The sequence below is a fragment of the Leopardus geoffroyi genome, chromosome E2 (assembly GCF_018350155.1).
Source record: "Leopardus geoffroyi isolate Oge1 chromosome E2, O.geoffroyi_Oge1_pat1.0, whole genome shotgun sequence".
NCBI lineage: Eukaryota > Metazoa > Chordata > Mammalia > Carnivora > Felidae > Leopardus > Leopardus geoffroyi.
Window position 1 is genome coordinate 16,329,136 of NC_059335.1, and position 12,935 is coordinate 16,342,070.

The 12,935-nt window shown below is 36.9% G+C and overlaps 2 protein-coding genes across 4 annotated transcripts in view; one reads left to right on the top strand and one right to left on the bottom strand.

Moving 5' to 3' along the window:
• ZNF527 (zinc finger protein 527) overlaps positions 1-7,259 on the top strand; it is a 32,157-nt gene extending 24,898 nt beyond the window's left edge. For 2 of the 3 annotated variants that reach the window (XM_045441056.1, XM_045441057.1), the window contains one exon: positions 5,092-7,259. In XM_045441056.1, the coding sequence (XP_045297012.1) occupies positions 5,092-6,665 (1,574 nt within the window). In that variant the 3' untranslated portion in view covers positions 6,666-7,259. Of the gene's footprint in view, positions 1-1,618; positions 1,732-5,091 lie in introns of all 3 variants that reach the window. The other variant, XM_045441058.1, reaches the window with a different exon arrangement.
• The window catches only part of LOC123578207 (zinc finger protein 569), a 322,725-nt gene that overhangs the window by 227,312 nt on the left and 82,478 nt on the right, over positions 1-12,935 (bottom strand). The window lies entirely within an intron of this gene.

A 12,935-nucleotide genomic window follows, 5' to 3' on the forward strand; every position in this document is an offset into this window, starting at 1 on the left:
GTCCATCAATAGACAAATGGAGAAGTAAGATATGGTGTATATATGCACAATGGAATATTACGAAACCATAAAAAGACACAATCTTGCCATTTGTGACAACACTGATGGACCTCTACAGGGCATTATGCTAAGTGAAATAAGACTGAGAAAGACAAATACCATATGATTTTACTCAGAAGTGGAATCTAAAGAAACTAAAACAAAAAGCAGAATCAGACCTATAAATATGGAGAACAAACTTATGGTTGTGAGAGAGAAGTGGGGAAGGGGATGAACTACAGAGCTCTTTGCTCTGTTCTCTACATCCTATAAGCTTGCATGCTTCAGGTGTTTCTCTTGACATTTCCCTATAATATTAGAGAATTTTACAAGTCACCCTGGTTGAGTCCTTTCCTAGGGATTTTAATTAAATGAAGGTATAAAATGCAATGCTTAGGTCATATTATTGGTCCGGAAACTTTTTTTCTTCAGAATTTTTTTTTATATTATTGCTCATTTTTTGCCATGAGTCCTTTAAAATAATTTCATAAGTTCAGAAATAAAATCCTTGATTTTATAAAAATAAAATTCTGATTGAAACTGACCTGATACAAATTAAGTTGGGGTAACCAAGCATGTGTATCCATTTTTTTTCTTTTGGTACAGTTATATCTTACATTTTTATTTACTTAAATCTTCTTTGAAAAAATCTTTGAAATAATTTCATACCATTTTATGGGACCTTTTTGGTGTTTCTATATACCATATTCCCTTCTCTCTTCCAGTCACTTCTGTACCAATTGTAATTTCATTTCCTTTACTTCAAATTCTCTTGCATTGTCTTACCACTTGCAGTCTGGCTTCTACCCCTCTAATTTTGCTAAATCCAGGTATCTTTATTTTTCTACTTGTCAGCATACTGAGATGTATAAGATAGTTCTGCTACCCTTTTTCTCTGTCCAAAGTTCTGTTCTGTTTCTCTCTCCCTTTAACCTACTCCTGTCCCTATTTTTCTGTCTTTTCCTCATTCAAACATAAGACCTTTGTCATGTTACTTTGGATCTCTATCCAGTGCTGTCTAGTAGAACATTCTGTGAGGATGGTTATGATCTGTGTTTGTGCTTTCCAGTATTGTAGCCACTAGCCATATTTGGCTGTTGAGCACTTGAAATATGACGAGGCATTACTGAAAAACTGAATTAAATTTTTTTTTATTTTAATGAATTTAAATATGTGTTGAATTGCCATATGTGGTTAGTGGCTACCATATTGGACAGCATAGCTCCATACAGGTTTTGTTTTTGCTTTTTGGTTTTATTTTTGGAGAGAGACAGAGCACAAGTAGGAGAGAGGGACAGAGAGAGAGAATCCCAGGTAGGCTCCATGCTCAGTGTGGAGCCTGATGCGGAGCTCAATCTTATTATCCTGGGATCATGACCTGAGCTGAAATCAAGAGTCAGATGCTCAACTGACTGAGCCACCTAGGTTCCCCTCTATATGGCTTTTTAAAGGTGAAGATCCAATCTCTAAGTCTATGGGTCATTGGTCAGGCTATTCATTGGAACATGAATTCTGGGCTTTAGCAGTAAACTTTCTCCTTCTTCAGACTTCTCCTTAGGTCCTGTCCTTTTTTCCCCAGATTTCCTACTAGAATCTTCTGGGTTTCATGCCAGGAGATTACTTACTTCATCAGGATATCTACCAGTTTGTCTACTGCTCATCAGTTCAGCATGTGGGAGACTCTACAGTATAGTAAGAAAGAACTTTACCTCTTCCAACAATAAATAACTATGCTTAATACTTTTTGTGCAGTTCTGATTGGATTCCAAAGTTGATCATTCTTTGATTTTTAATTTCATTCATTTATAGATTATAATTAGTTGGAAATCACACATCTCTAATTGCCTGGATATATTTTTAACCCCAAAGGGTTTACTTCTTCCATTCTGTGTCTTGCCACTTGACCATCAGTCTATTTCATAATCCCTTTTCAGACATAATGGTGTACGTATAAGAATAACTGAATGAGGGGCGCCTGGGTGGCGCAGTCGGTTAAGCGTCCGACTTCAGCCAGGTCACGATCTCGCGGTCCGTGAGTTCGAGCCCCGCGTCGGGCTCTGGGCTGATGGCTCAGAGCCTGGAGCCTGTTTCCGATTCTGTGTCTCCCTCTCTCTCTGCCCCTCCCCCGTTCATGCTCTGTCTCTCTCTGTCCCAAAAATAAATAAACGTTGAAAAAAAAAATTTAAAAGAATAACTGAATGAATACATATTAATTTGTTTCATTGTATGATAAGTGTCACTGAATACCTATAATGAACCAGATACTCCTAGATATTTTCTAAATTTATTATCCTTTATTCTTATACCATACTAGTAAGGTCACCTCATTTTGCCTGCTGTGAAACTGAGGCTTAAGAGGTGGGTTAATCAATTTAAGGGTAGAATAACTAGCTAGCTAGATGCAGAAGTAGGATTAAACTCGCCTATGACCCCAAACCCTATGTTGTTTCCATTGTGACACATGGATGCCCATTTGGCTCTCTCCCAATTTACCTGAATCCATAACTTCCCTTTTCCCCTCAATCACTGATATGAGTGAGTTGTCTTCTCTCTTTTGCTGAATGTCACCATAATATCTTAATACCACTGATTTCTAAGTATTTCTCTACTCCAAGCATAATGAATATGTCTTCCTTCGTACTTACTTCTTGCTGTATACTTTCCCTAGGCTATACTCTATACTTTCCCCTGGAATGCCCTATATGGAGTTCCTTCCCCTATAGTATTCATTTGCCTAAGTACAGAATATCTTTTTTTTTTTTTTTTCCACAAAAAAGCTTGGAGCTCTAGGCATCTGGTTGGAGCTCTAGGCATCTGATGTTGGAAAATGTTTGTAGTCTTCTCCCATCAGTCTTCTTTTACTCAGCATTACAGTAGGTATTGTATAAAGCTTCTGGAATAGAGAAAAGGTTTATTCTTGGTAAGAGGAAATGTAGTGACCCTAGGTGATGAATATAGGAAAGGAGGTTCTAGGAGAGTTGGTGAGGGAACAGAATGAGTTTCTGCCAAAAAAAAAAAAAAAAAAAAGAAAGAAAGAGAAAGAAAGAAAAGAACAACAGTGTAGACCTAACAGAGGATAAGTGAACAAATTCCTCTCAGGCCTTGGTTGAGATAGAGCCCCAAGTATGAGAAAATCTGTGGCTGTGCATAGGAGGGATAGGTAGGGATGGGGCTTTCCTTGAGTGGAGGCTGTATTGGAAAGAAGAAAGATACAGATGCATAATGTGTTCTTTGCTTTTTAATTTGTGCTGACCTGGCCTGGAAGCAGCTTTTCTTTCAATAGATGGGATGCTGTTCTGGAAAAGACTATATCTAATTAACTAAAAAAAAAAAAAATGCTAACATGTACAGTTCTAAAATAATCCCTGTGAATATCAAAACATGAAAGTGACTGTTAATAAAATAATCACTGCATTTTGGAAGCTTGATCATAGCCTTGAAAATAAAGCTCAGATTCTCCAGGAATTGTTCCTTAACTAAACTAGTGAGTGTTGATCTCTCTTTCCTGACACTTATACTACTAATAATCTGTATCATATTAGCTAGTCCTTCATTATGTGTCATGTTGAATTTTTGTATGCACAAGTTTCACCTCCTTAGAATTTAAAAAAGGGAGAAGGACCTGTGTGTGTCTCAGACTTTTTTTCCTCTACTGGATGCTGGGCACATAGTAGTAGATTCTGTACAGTTGAATATATTGGCTGATTATTGTGTGTGACATGAAAAGGACTTTCTCAGGGCACCTGGGTGACTCAGTTGATTGAACATCCAACTTCAGCTCAGGCCATGATCTCACGGTTCATAAGTTCGAGCCCTGCGTCGGGCTCTGTGCTGGCAGCTCAGAGTCTGGAGCCTGCTTTGGATTCTGTGTCTCCCTCTCTCTCTCTGCCTCTCCCCTGCTCATGCTCTGTCTCTCTCTCTCAAAAATGGATCAACTTTAAAAAAAAAAAAAAGAAAAGGACTTTTTCATTTTCCTTTTTTTAATGTTTATTTATTTTTGATAGAGAGAGAGAGACAGACAGAGCACAAGCAGGGGAGGGGCAGAGAGAGAGGGAGATACAGAATATGAAGCAGGCTCCAGGCTCTGAGCTGTCAGCACAGAGCCCTGACACGGGGTTTGAACTCAAGAACTGTGAGATCATGACCTGAGCCGAAGTCAGACGCTAAGTCACCCAGGCACGCCTCCTTTTTTTTTAAGATTTTATTTTTAAGTAATCTCCACACCCAACATAGGGCTCAGACATACAACACCGAGATCAAGAGTTCAAGATCAAGAGCATGCTCCATGCTCCACCAACTTAGCCAGCCAGGCTCCCCTCATTTTCCTTTTTTTGTTGAGGTCATCTTTTAAAAAGTTTTCTTTCCATCTTGTCTCAACCAACATCCTCTCCTGAAAATATCAAGTGTCTGTTCTGTAGGTAGCATTTTTCTCTCAATGATGAGAAAAGCTGACCTCCAGATTTATTCTAGACACCTAAAAAAAAAAACCCAAAACCATGATAATTTTTTTCTGGTCCTTGATAAAATCTTAGAAGTTGTTGAGCTTTTTGTTAGCATTCATTCATTCAACAAAATGCTACCATTGTCCTAGGCACTAAATGCAGCAGTAAGAAGAAAAAGAAGTAAACATTAGTCACTGACTCATGGAGCTTTTAGTCTTATGAATAGGACTAGATAGTGAATAGGACTTGAGACTTCAAGGCAGGGAAACTGATTATGATCTAATCAGTTGTTTTCAATTTCTTATTTTCTCAGCCTTTACCTTTGTCTGCATCTAAGTACCCTACATTTATCTGTATATAAATGTGCTTTGTGCCCTACGTTTCCTCTATCACCTCATCACCATCACCAACACATATATCTTCCTTTATCAGCTCTCTTCGTTCTTCTTTCTTTGTGTTTTGTTCATATTGCATGGCCATATTTGAAAGGTGTCAAAACCATGTACTTTCTCCCCTCCATCCCCCCCAAATAAATTCTTATTTCTTCTATAACAGTTTTCACCTTGCAAAGGAAAAAAAAGGACACATTTGCTTTCTTGATATTTTTCAGACTGGGAGTCTTGGTATGAAATCAAGGAATTACCTCCAAAATGGTACATTGATGAAGAGGAAATATCCCAGGGCATGGTAATGGAAAGACTTACAAGTTATAACCTTGAATATTCCAGTTTCAGAGAAGCCTGGAAATACGAGGGTGAATTTGAGCGGCATCAACAAAATCAGGAGAGGCATTTCAGGCAAGTGACAACTCTTAGGGAAATCCCTGCTGTGAAAAGAGACAATAAATATAACAATTCTGAGAGAAGTGTTCTCTTGAAGTCAGTACTTTCGACACAAGAGAGAGTTCCCACAGTAGAGCAAATGCATAAATTTGATATTTATGATAAAATGTTTCCCCCAAATTCCATCCTAATTGAACATAAAAGATTACCTGCTGAGAAAGAATCTTTGATAGATAATGAATGTGAAGAATTCAACCAGAATACATACCTTAGTAAAGATATAGGAAGTCCTCCTGGGGAGAAACCTTATGAAAGTAATGATTTTTCAAATCTCTTAAGTTTCCATTCATTACTTACTCAACGTCAGACGACTCATTTTGGAAAATTACCACATGGATTCAATGAATGTGATGATGCCTTTAGCTGTTACTCATTCTTTACTCAACCTCAGAGAATTCACAGTGGAGAGAAACCATACGCATGCAATGACTGTGGAAAAGCCTTTAGCCATGACTTCTTTCTCAGTGAACATCAAAGAACTCATATTGGAGAGAAACCCTATGAGTGTAAGGAATGTAACAAAGCTTTCAGACAGAGTGCACACCTTGCTCAACATCAGAGAATCCACACCGGAGAGAAACCCTTTGCATGCAATGAATGTGGGAAGGCCTTTAGCCGTTATGCCTTCCTTGTTGAACATCAGAGAATTCACACAGGGGAGAAACCATATGAATGTAAGGAATGTAACAAAGCCTTCAGACAGAGCGCACACCTCAATCAACATCAGAGAATTCACACTGGAGAGAAACCCTATGAATGTAATCAATGTGGAAAAGCCTTCAGCAGACGCATTGCCCTTACTCTGCATCAGAGGATTCATACAGGAGAGAAACCCTTTAAATGTAATGAATGTGGGAAGACTTTTGGCTATCGCTCACACCTTAATCAACATCAGAGAATTCATACAGGTGAAAAGCCCTATGAATGCATCAAATGTGGGAAGTTTTTTAGGACTGACTCACAACTTAATCGACATCATAGAATACATACTGGAGAGAGACCTTTTGAATGCAGTAAATGTGGGAAAGCCTTCAGTGATGCTTTAGTTCTAATTCATCATAAGAGAAGTCATGCAGGAGAGAAACCCTATGAATGTAACAAATGTGGGAAGGCCTTCAGTTGTGGCTCATACCTTAATCAACATCAGAGAATTCATACTGGAGAGAAACCCTATGAATGTAATGAATGTGGGAAGGCTTTCCATCAGATCTTGTCCCTTAGGCTACACCAGAGAATTCATGCTGGAGACAAACCCTATAACTGCAGTGAATGTGGGGCTAATTTTAGCTGTGCCTCAGCCCTTAGACGACATCAGAAAATTCATAATAAAGAAACTCTCTGATTATAACAAGTGTAAGGAAGAAAACAGTCACCACTCAGTCCTTATTAAATAAATATCAGTCAATTAATTCTTTGGTTAATGATTCTATGAATGTAGTAAATACGGAAAAAGGCTTCAGTTTATGAGCATCCCTTATTTGAAATAGCCTGAATAGTAGACATCTGTTACTTTTGGATCTGTTCTATGCCCCGTTTGAAATTTACCTCACCCTCATTGCGTATCATTCTGATGAAACTATTAATCAGGGAAAGCAGTGGATTGGTCATGGGCTGGCCACAAGCTAGTTAATAAGGGATTGGCAGATGGCCTTGTCTGGACCACTAGAACCCTATAACAGGGTATTGTTATGGATAGTCAGAGAAGATAATGTTTTTCCTGGAATTGCAAGCTGCAAGGACTTTTTTTCAAGGTTAAAAACTCACCAGTAGCCTTTTTGCCACTACATGAGGAAAGCCTTCCCAGGATCAGTCCAACACAGAGAGACAGAAATCTGATGACATTGTTTTTATCTTCTCAATTCAATCATGCCTGAAGTCTATACCATCTTTTACTTTTTCATTTTTGTGATACAATAAATTTCCTTTTTTTGCTTAAGTTAATTTGAATTGGATTTTTGCCTCTTGGAATTATAGTACTGATTCATGCACCCTGTATTTGCTACATGTGAGAAAGCCTTAATATTTTATATGGTGTAATTATCCTGAGAAACCTTTTGCTGAAACAAGTTTATGGAAGTTCAATATACAGCCTTCACAAAGCTGAGAGAATTTTTACATTTTATTTGTTGATAAAAGTTACTATTTATTAGACTGCTTCATAATAAGGATAATTTTTTTAAAAATTCACTTAGTAAAACTCCTTAACAGGCTTTCCCATAAGGAATTAAAATCATCTGTGGTAATGACTCACCATAGGCCTTTAAAGAAAGAATGACAAGCTGAGAGAAAAGTTCATGAATGGCTCTTCATCTTAAAGGAATTATTTGATTTTCTGTTTACAGTATGGATTTAAATATACTGTGTAATAGAATATAATAGAATTGTAAATGAGGTCTTCTTTTGTGGGTAGATTATAATTTTGGTTTAAGAAATTTTTATCTTGTTTGGAACTAGAGATTCAGACAGACATTACTGGCAGAAAGGATGCGACATTTTCAACTCATGGCGAAGGTAAAACAGTTGGAGCGTAAAATTTTGAGGGCATAAATTATTACCATTCTTCAGAGTAATAAGGAATATGAGGGTATAGGGCAGTATATTCCTATTTTATTTGAGTGGATGTAGGGAAGTAAACTTTAATGATATGGTAATGGGGCCACCTTGAACAGTTAGAACCATTAGAATTTTGGACATTGTCTGGACAGCATCTATGAAAACAACAGAACAAAGGAATTATGAAAGAATAAAGGATTTATATATGTGCATGGAGTGAAACAATGACTACTACTCTTAAAAGTTCTTTATTAGTCAACTTATTCTTATATCTAATACAAATCTGAAAATTTCCCAAATATTAAGACAAATGGCCTTGAAACAACTTAAACCATAGATTTAGTATGATTTAATACTTCAAACCTTGAACAGAAAAAAATGATTATAAAATGCTGCCAAACATACCACATCTAACCTAAAATGTCAATATCATATGCTAAAAATCCATGTCACTTCTTTATTCTTTCTTATATTTCCTAGGTGTATAGAAATACTTATTTTAATACTTTCTAAGAGTTGAGTAATAACTTATTTTGGAACACTCCCCAAGGTTACAGTAAACTTAACAGGCCTAAAGGAAAAAGAATAATGACTCAGACCAAAGAAGAGTTTGAGTTATTCACTAATTGATTCTGATCTAAGTATGGCACCTGATATCTTCCTCTGATTGTTTGTTTTTTCAATTAAACTTCACTTGTAATGTAAAATCTTTTACACCCATGCCTTTAGCATAGGTGTTTGTACTTATATCTGGTGTTTTACCTCACAGTGAGGTATTAAATTTTATTTATCTGCAACTATACAACCCACTGTCTTATTGTGATATAGTGACTTGATCTTTTAGCATTATTAAAAACTTATGCATTATTGGGATCCCTGGGTGGCTCAGTTAAGTGTCTGACTTTGGCCTGGGTCATGATCTCATGGTTTATGGGTTCAAGCCCTGTGTCGGGCTCTGTGCTGACAGCTTGGAGCCTGGAGCCTGCTTCAGATTCTGTGTCTCCCTCTCTCTCTGCCCCTCCCTTCCTCATGCTCTGTCTCTCTCTGTCTCTCAAAAATAAATAAACGTTGAAAAAAATAAAAAAAATTATGCATTATTAGTATCTTAGAGTTATTAGGATCATCTAGAGATTTCTTGTCCACAGAGATGTGGTTTGAGTTTGTTCAGTTAATTGTCTTTAGAACATGGACTAATTGATTTAAACACAATGGCAAAACCCTTTCCACTTGGTTATTCGATATGATCAATGGTGATGGAACTATTGGATTCCTTTTTTAATCTGGTTATTATGCTGAACATATATTTCTGCCTTGTCAGTTTATGCAATTTTTGCTTCTCATATTTAAAATTTTTCTTTTATTTACTCTTGATTAAACAGGAGGGGTGTGTGCCTGTGTGTGTGTTTTATTGAAAAACTTTGTATAGAGTACCTACTGTGTGCCAGGCTTTGTTCTAACCTAGGCATTGCAGATACAGTAGTGAACTACACAGACAAAAATCACTGCTTTTTTATAGAGCTAATTTCTAGTGAGGAAGACCGACAATAAATATATATATATATATGAATAAATATATATATATATATATATATATATATGAAAAAATATAATATGTAAGAGAGAAAATTCTAAGGAGAAGAAGATGAAAGAAGAGGTAGGGGACTGGGTTGATATTTTAGATTGTATGGCCAGGGAAGGAAGCCACCTTTGAAGTTGACTTTTGATTAAAGACCTGGGAAAGGTAAGAGATCTGTCTACCTATACTGTGTACACACACACACACACACACACACACACAGAGTTATATGCCTGTTGGAAAGATAATCCATATAGATATATATATATGTAATCCATGTATGTAAATATTACACTTTATACTTACCAAATTCATTCTCATATTTTATTATGCCTCTGTATTTGCATATTGCATTTTAACATTTTTCTTTTTAGTTTCATGCATTCATGGTCTTTTAAAATCCTAATACATTTCAATTGATTATGTATATTTTTTGATGCTCATTGTCAGAATGAGCCATTGGGGGCCGCTTTAGGCTAACTCTTGCTCCCTTCAGCACTGCTCTGACATTGTTGCAAGCATCCTTACTTTCTGGCAATAATAGGATGTTCCAGGCCCATCATCATTGTTTCCTGCCTAAAGTCATGAAGTTAGCTACCTTGCAAGGAATTTAGGGAGGGAGAAAACAAGCATGCATTCAAAAGGGGATATGAAATCAGAAAGATAAATTTCCCTCTTTTTTAAAAATTTAAATCCAAGTTAACATATAGTGTAATAATGATTTTGGGAATAGAATTTAGTGATTCATCACTTACATTTAACACCCGGTGCTCATCCCGACAAGTGTCCTTAATACCCTTCGTCCATTCAGCCCATCCCCCCCACCCAACACCCCACTAGCAACCCTTAGTTTGTTCCCTGTATTTAAGAGTCTCATGGTTTGTCTCCCTCTCTATTTTTATCTTATTTTTGCTTCTCTTCCCTTATGTTCATCTGTTTCGTATTTTAAAGTCCTCATATGAGTGAAATCATATGATATTTGTCTTTCTCTGGACTGACTTATTTCTCTCAACATAATACACTCTAGTTCCATCCACGTTGTTGCAAATGGCAAGATTTCATTCTTGATTGCGGAGTGATACTCCATTATATATATATTTACACACCACATCTTCTTTATCCATTTACATGTCAATGGATATTTGGCTCTTTCTAAATTTTGGCTATTGTCGATAGTGCTGCTATAAACATTGGGATGCATGTGCCCCTTTTGAATCAGCACTCCTGTATCCTTTGGATAAATATCTAGTAGTGCAATTGCTGGGTCATTCTGTTTTTAATTTTTTGAGGAACCTCCGTACTGCTTTCCAGAGTGGCTGCACCAGTTTGCATTCCCACCAGCAGCGCAAAAGGGTTCCTCTTTCTCTGCATCCTCACCAACATCTGTTGTTGCCTGAGTTGTTAATTTTAGTCATTCTGACAGGTGTGAAGTGATATCTCATGGTTTTGATTTGTATTTCCCTAATGATGAGTGATGTTGAGCATCTATTCATGTGTCTGTTAGCCATCTGGATGTCGTTTCCCCCCTTACGAAAGGAAATAATGTTCTTCAGTTAAAGGTATTGCTAGCTAGACTTGGGGACCTAAGAAAGAGTGTAAAGTAAGATTGCATTTGCCATACGTACTGTATTTTCTATTATTCCTGTTGCCCAACAAGAAAAATCCCAATTTCATGGTAGAACTTACTTTAAATAAGTATATACTAAGCTCACACTAATAAGAACTATGTATTAATTACCTTTTATAAAACTTGAAGTTGTTTCAGAATTTTTGAAACACTGTTTTAAGTTAAAAATTACCAATTTAAAATTAATGATAATTTAAAGTTACCTCAACTGTTGTAAATGAGTCAAAAGGAAGTGTGGCTAAGCTTCTTCAGGTGTGTTATGATTCCACTTGTTCTCTTCTGCACACAGACGTGTTCCATTCTTTTCTAAAGTTTTCCAGATCTCTCTTCCTGAGCAAACACAATACAAAACTTTGATATATAAGTAAATTTCCCACAGAGTCCTGTACCTTTTTGTAGTTACTATATTTGCATGCTAGGACTTTGTGTGAATTTAGGGCAAAATTGCTGTCATTATGATAGGGCCTCTTTTAGAGACAGCTGGAAAAATGTTTCCTTTTTTGAATATAATTTCATATTGATTTTGAGTTCCTACCTAGCATGTTAATTTGCTGTATCCTACTAAGATTTTCTACTTTGTCCATAAAGCTCAAAAGAGAGACAATGGGTTATATGGTGGAGAAAAGCAGATTCCTTGAGGCCATGAGGTGAGGATATATTAGTGACAGAGAACTGACTGGTCAGCTTTCTTAAAGGCATTTGCATGATCATTCATCACATATTCTTCCAGAAAAGATCTGCTCTTTTGTTTATTGGCACAAGTAGAGGTGTTGGAGTTAGACCTTCATATGGATGTCAACTCTTTTAGGAAAAACTGAAAAGTGATTATACTTCTTTCTTTCTTTTTTTTTTTTTATGTTTATTTTCAGAGAGAGAGAGAGAGAGAAACAGAGCAAGCAAGCACAGGGGGAGGGTCAGAGAGAGAGAGAGGGAGAGGGAGAGAGAATCCCAAGCAGACTCCATGTTCAGTGCAGAGCCCCATGACTGTGAGATCATGGCTTCAGCCATGAAACCAAGAATCAGACACATGGGGCGCCTGAGTGGCTCTGTCGGTTAAGTGTCCAACTTTGGCTCAGGTCATGATCTCATGGTTTGTGAGTTCAAGCCCCGTGTCGGGCTCTGGGCTGATAGCTCAGAGCCTGGAGCCTGCTTTGGATTCTGTGTCTTCCTCTGTCTGCCCCTCTGCTGCTTGCACTCTGTCTGTCATATTGTCTCAAAAATAAATAAACGTTAAAAAAATTTTTTTAATTAAAAAAAAAATCAGACGCTTAATCAACTGAGCCTCCCACATGTCCCTGACTACTTCTTTCAAGCTCAATTTAGTTAACTATAAAACCGAAGTGATAATTCTAGCCTTTCAAGTTTTTGTAAGGATTACTTGAAAGAATGTAATATGTGTAAACAGTTAACATGGGATTTATTAATCATGAAATCAAGCAGAAAGTTGAATTGCATGCCTGAGAGCCAGCTGCTCATGTGAGACAGAACTGTAAATTCAGCCCCTGTGAATTTGCAGCTCCAGAGTCTCAGAGTTCCCTCTGTTTGGATATTTGAGGCTGTTAGGACTCTGCCTTCTATTAAGATAGAGGCCAAGAAGGTATGGCTCTTGGTTATTTAAATTTCCATTTATATTTTTGGACTTCATAGTACATTATCAAAATTGTTTAGTCCAACACTCATTTCTTGGTTTATTTTTTCTCTCATAATTCCCAATTCCTATTCTCCTCTATAGGCATGCACCCAGGCATGCATCCTTAAGTGTGTATAAATCGCTTATAAAACCAGTCACATGTATGCTTGAAATTTATACCAATGGTATTATGCTATAAAAGTGTCATTTTTTCCTATTCACTGTT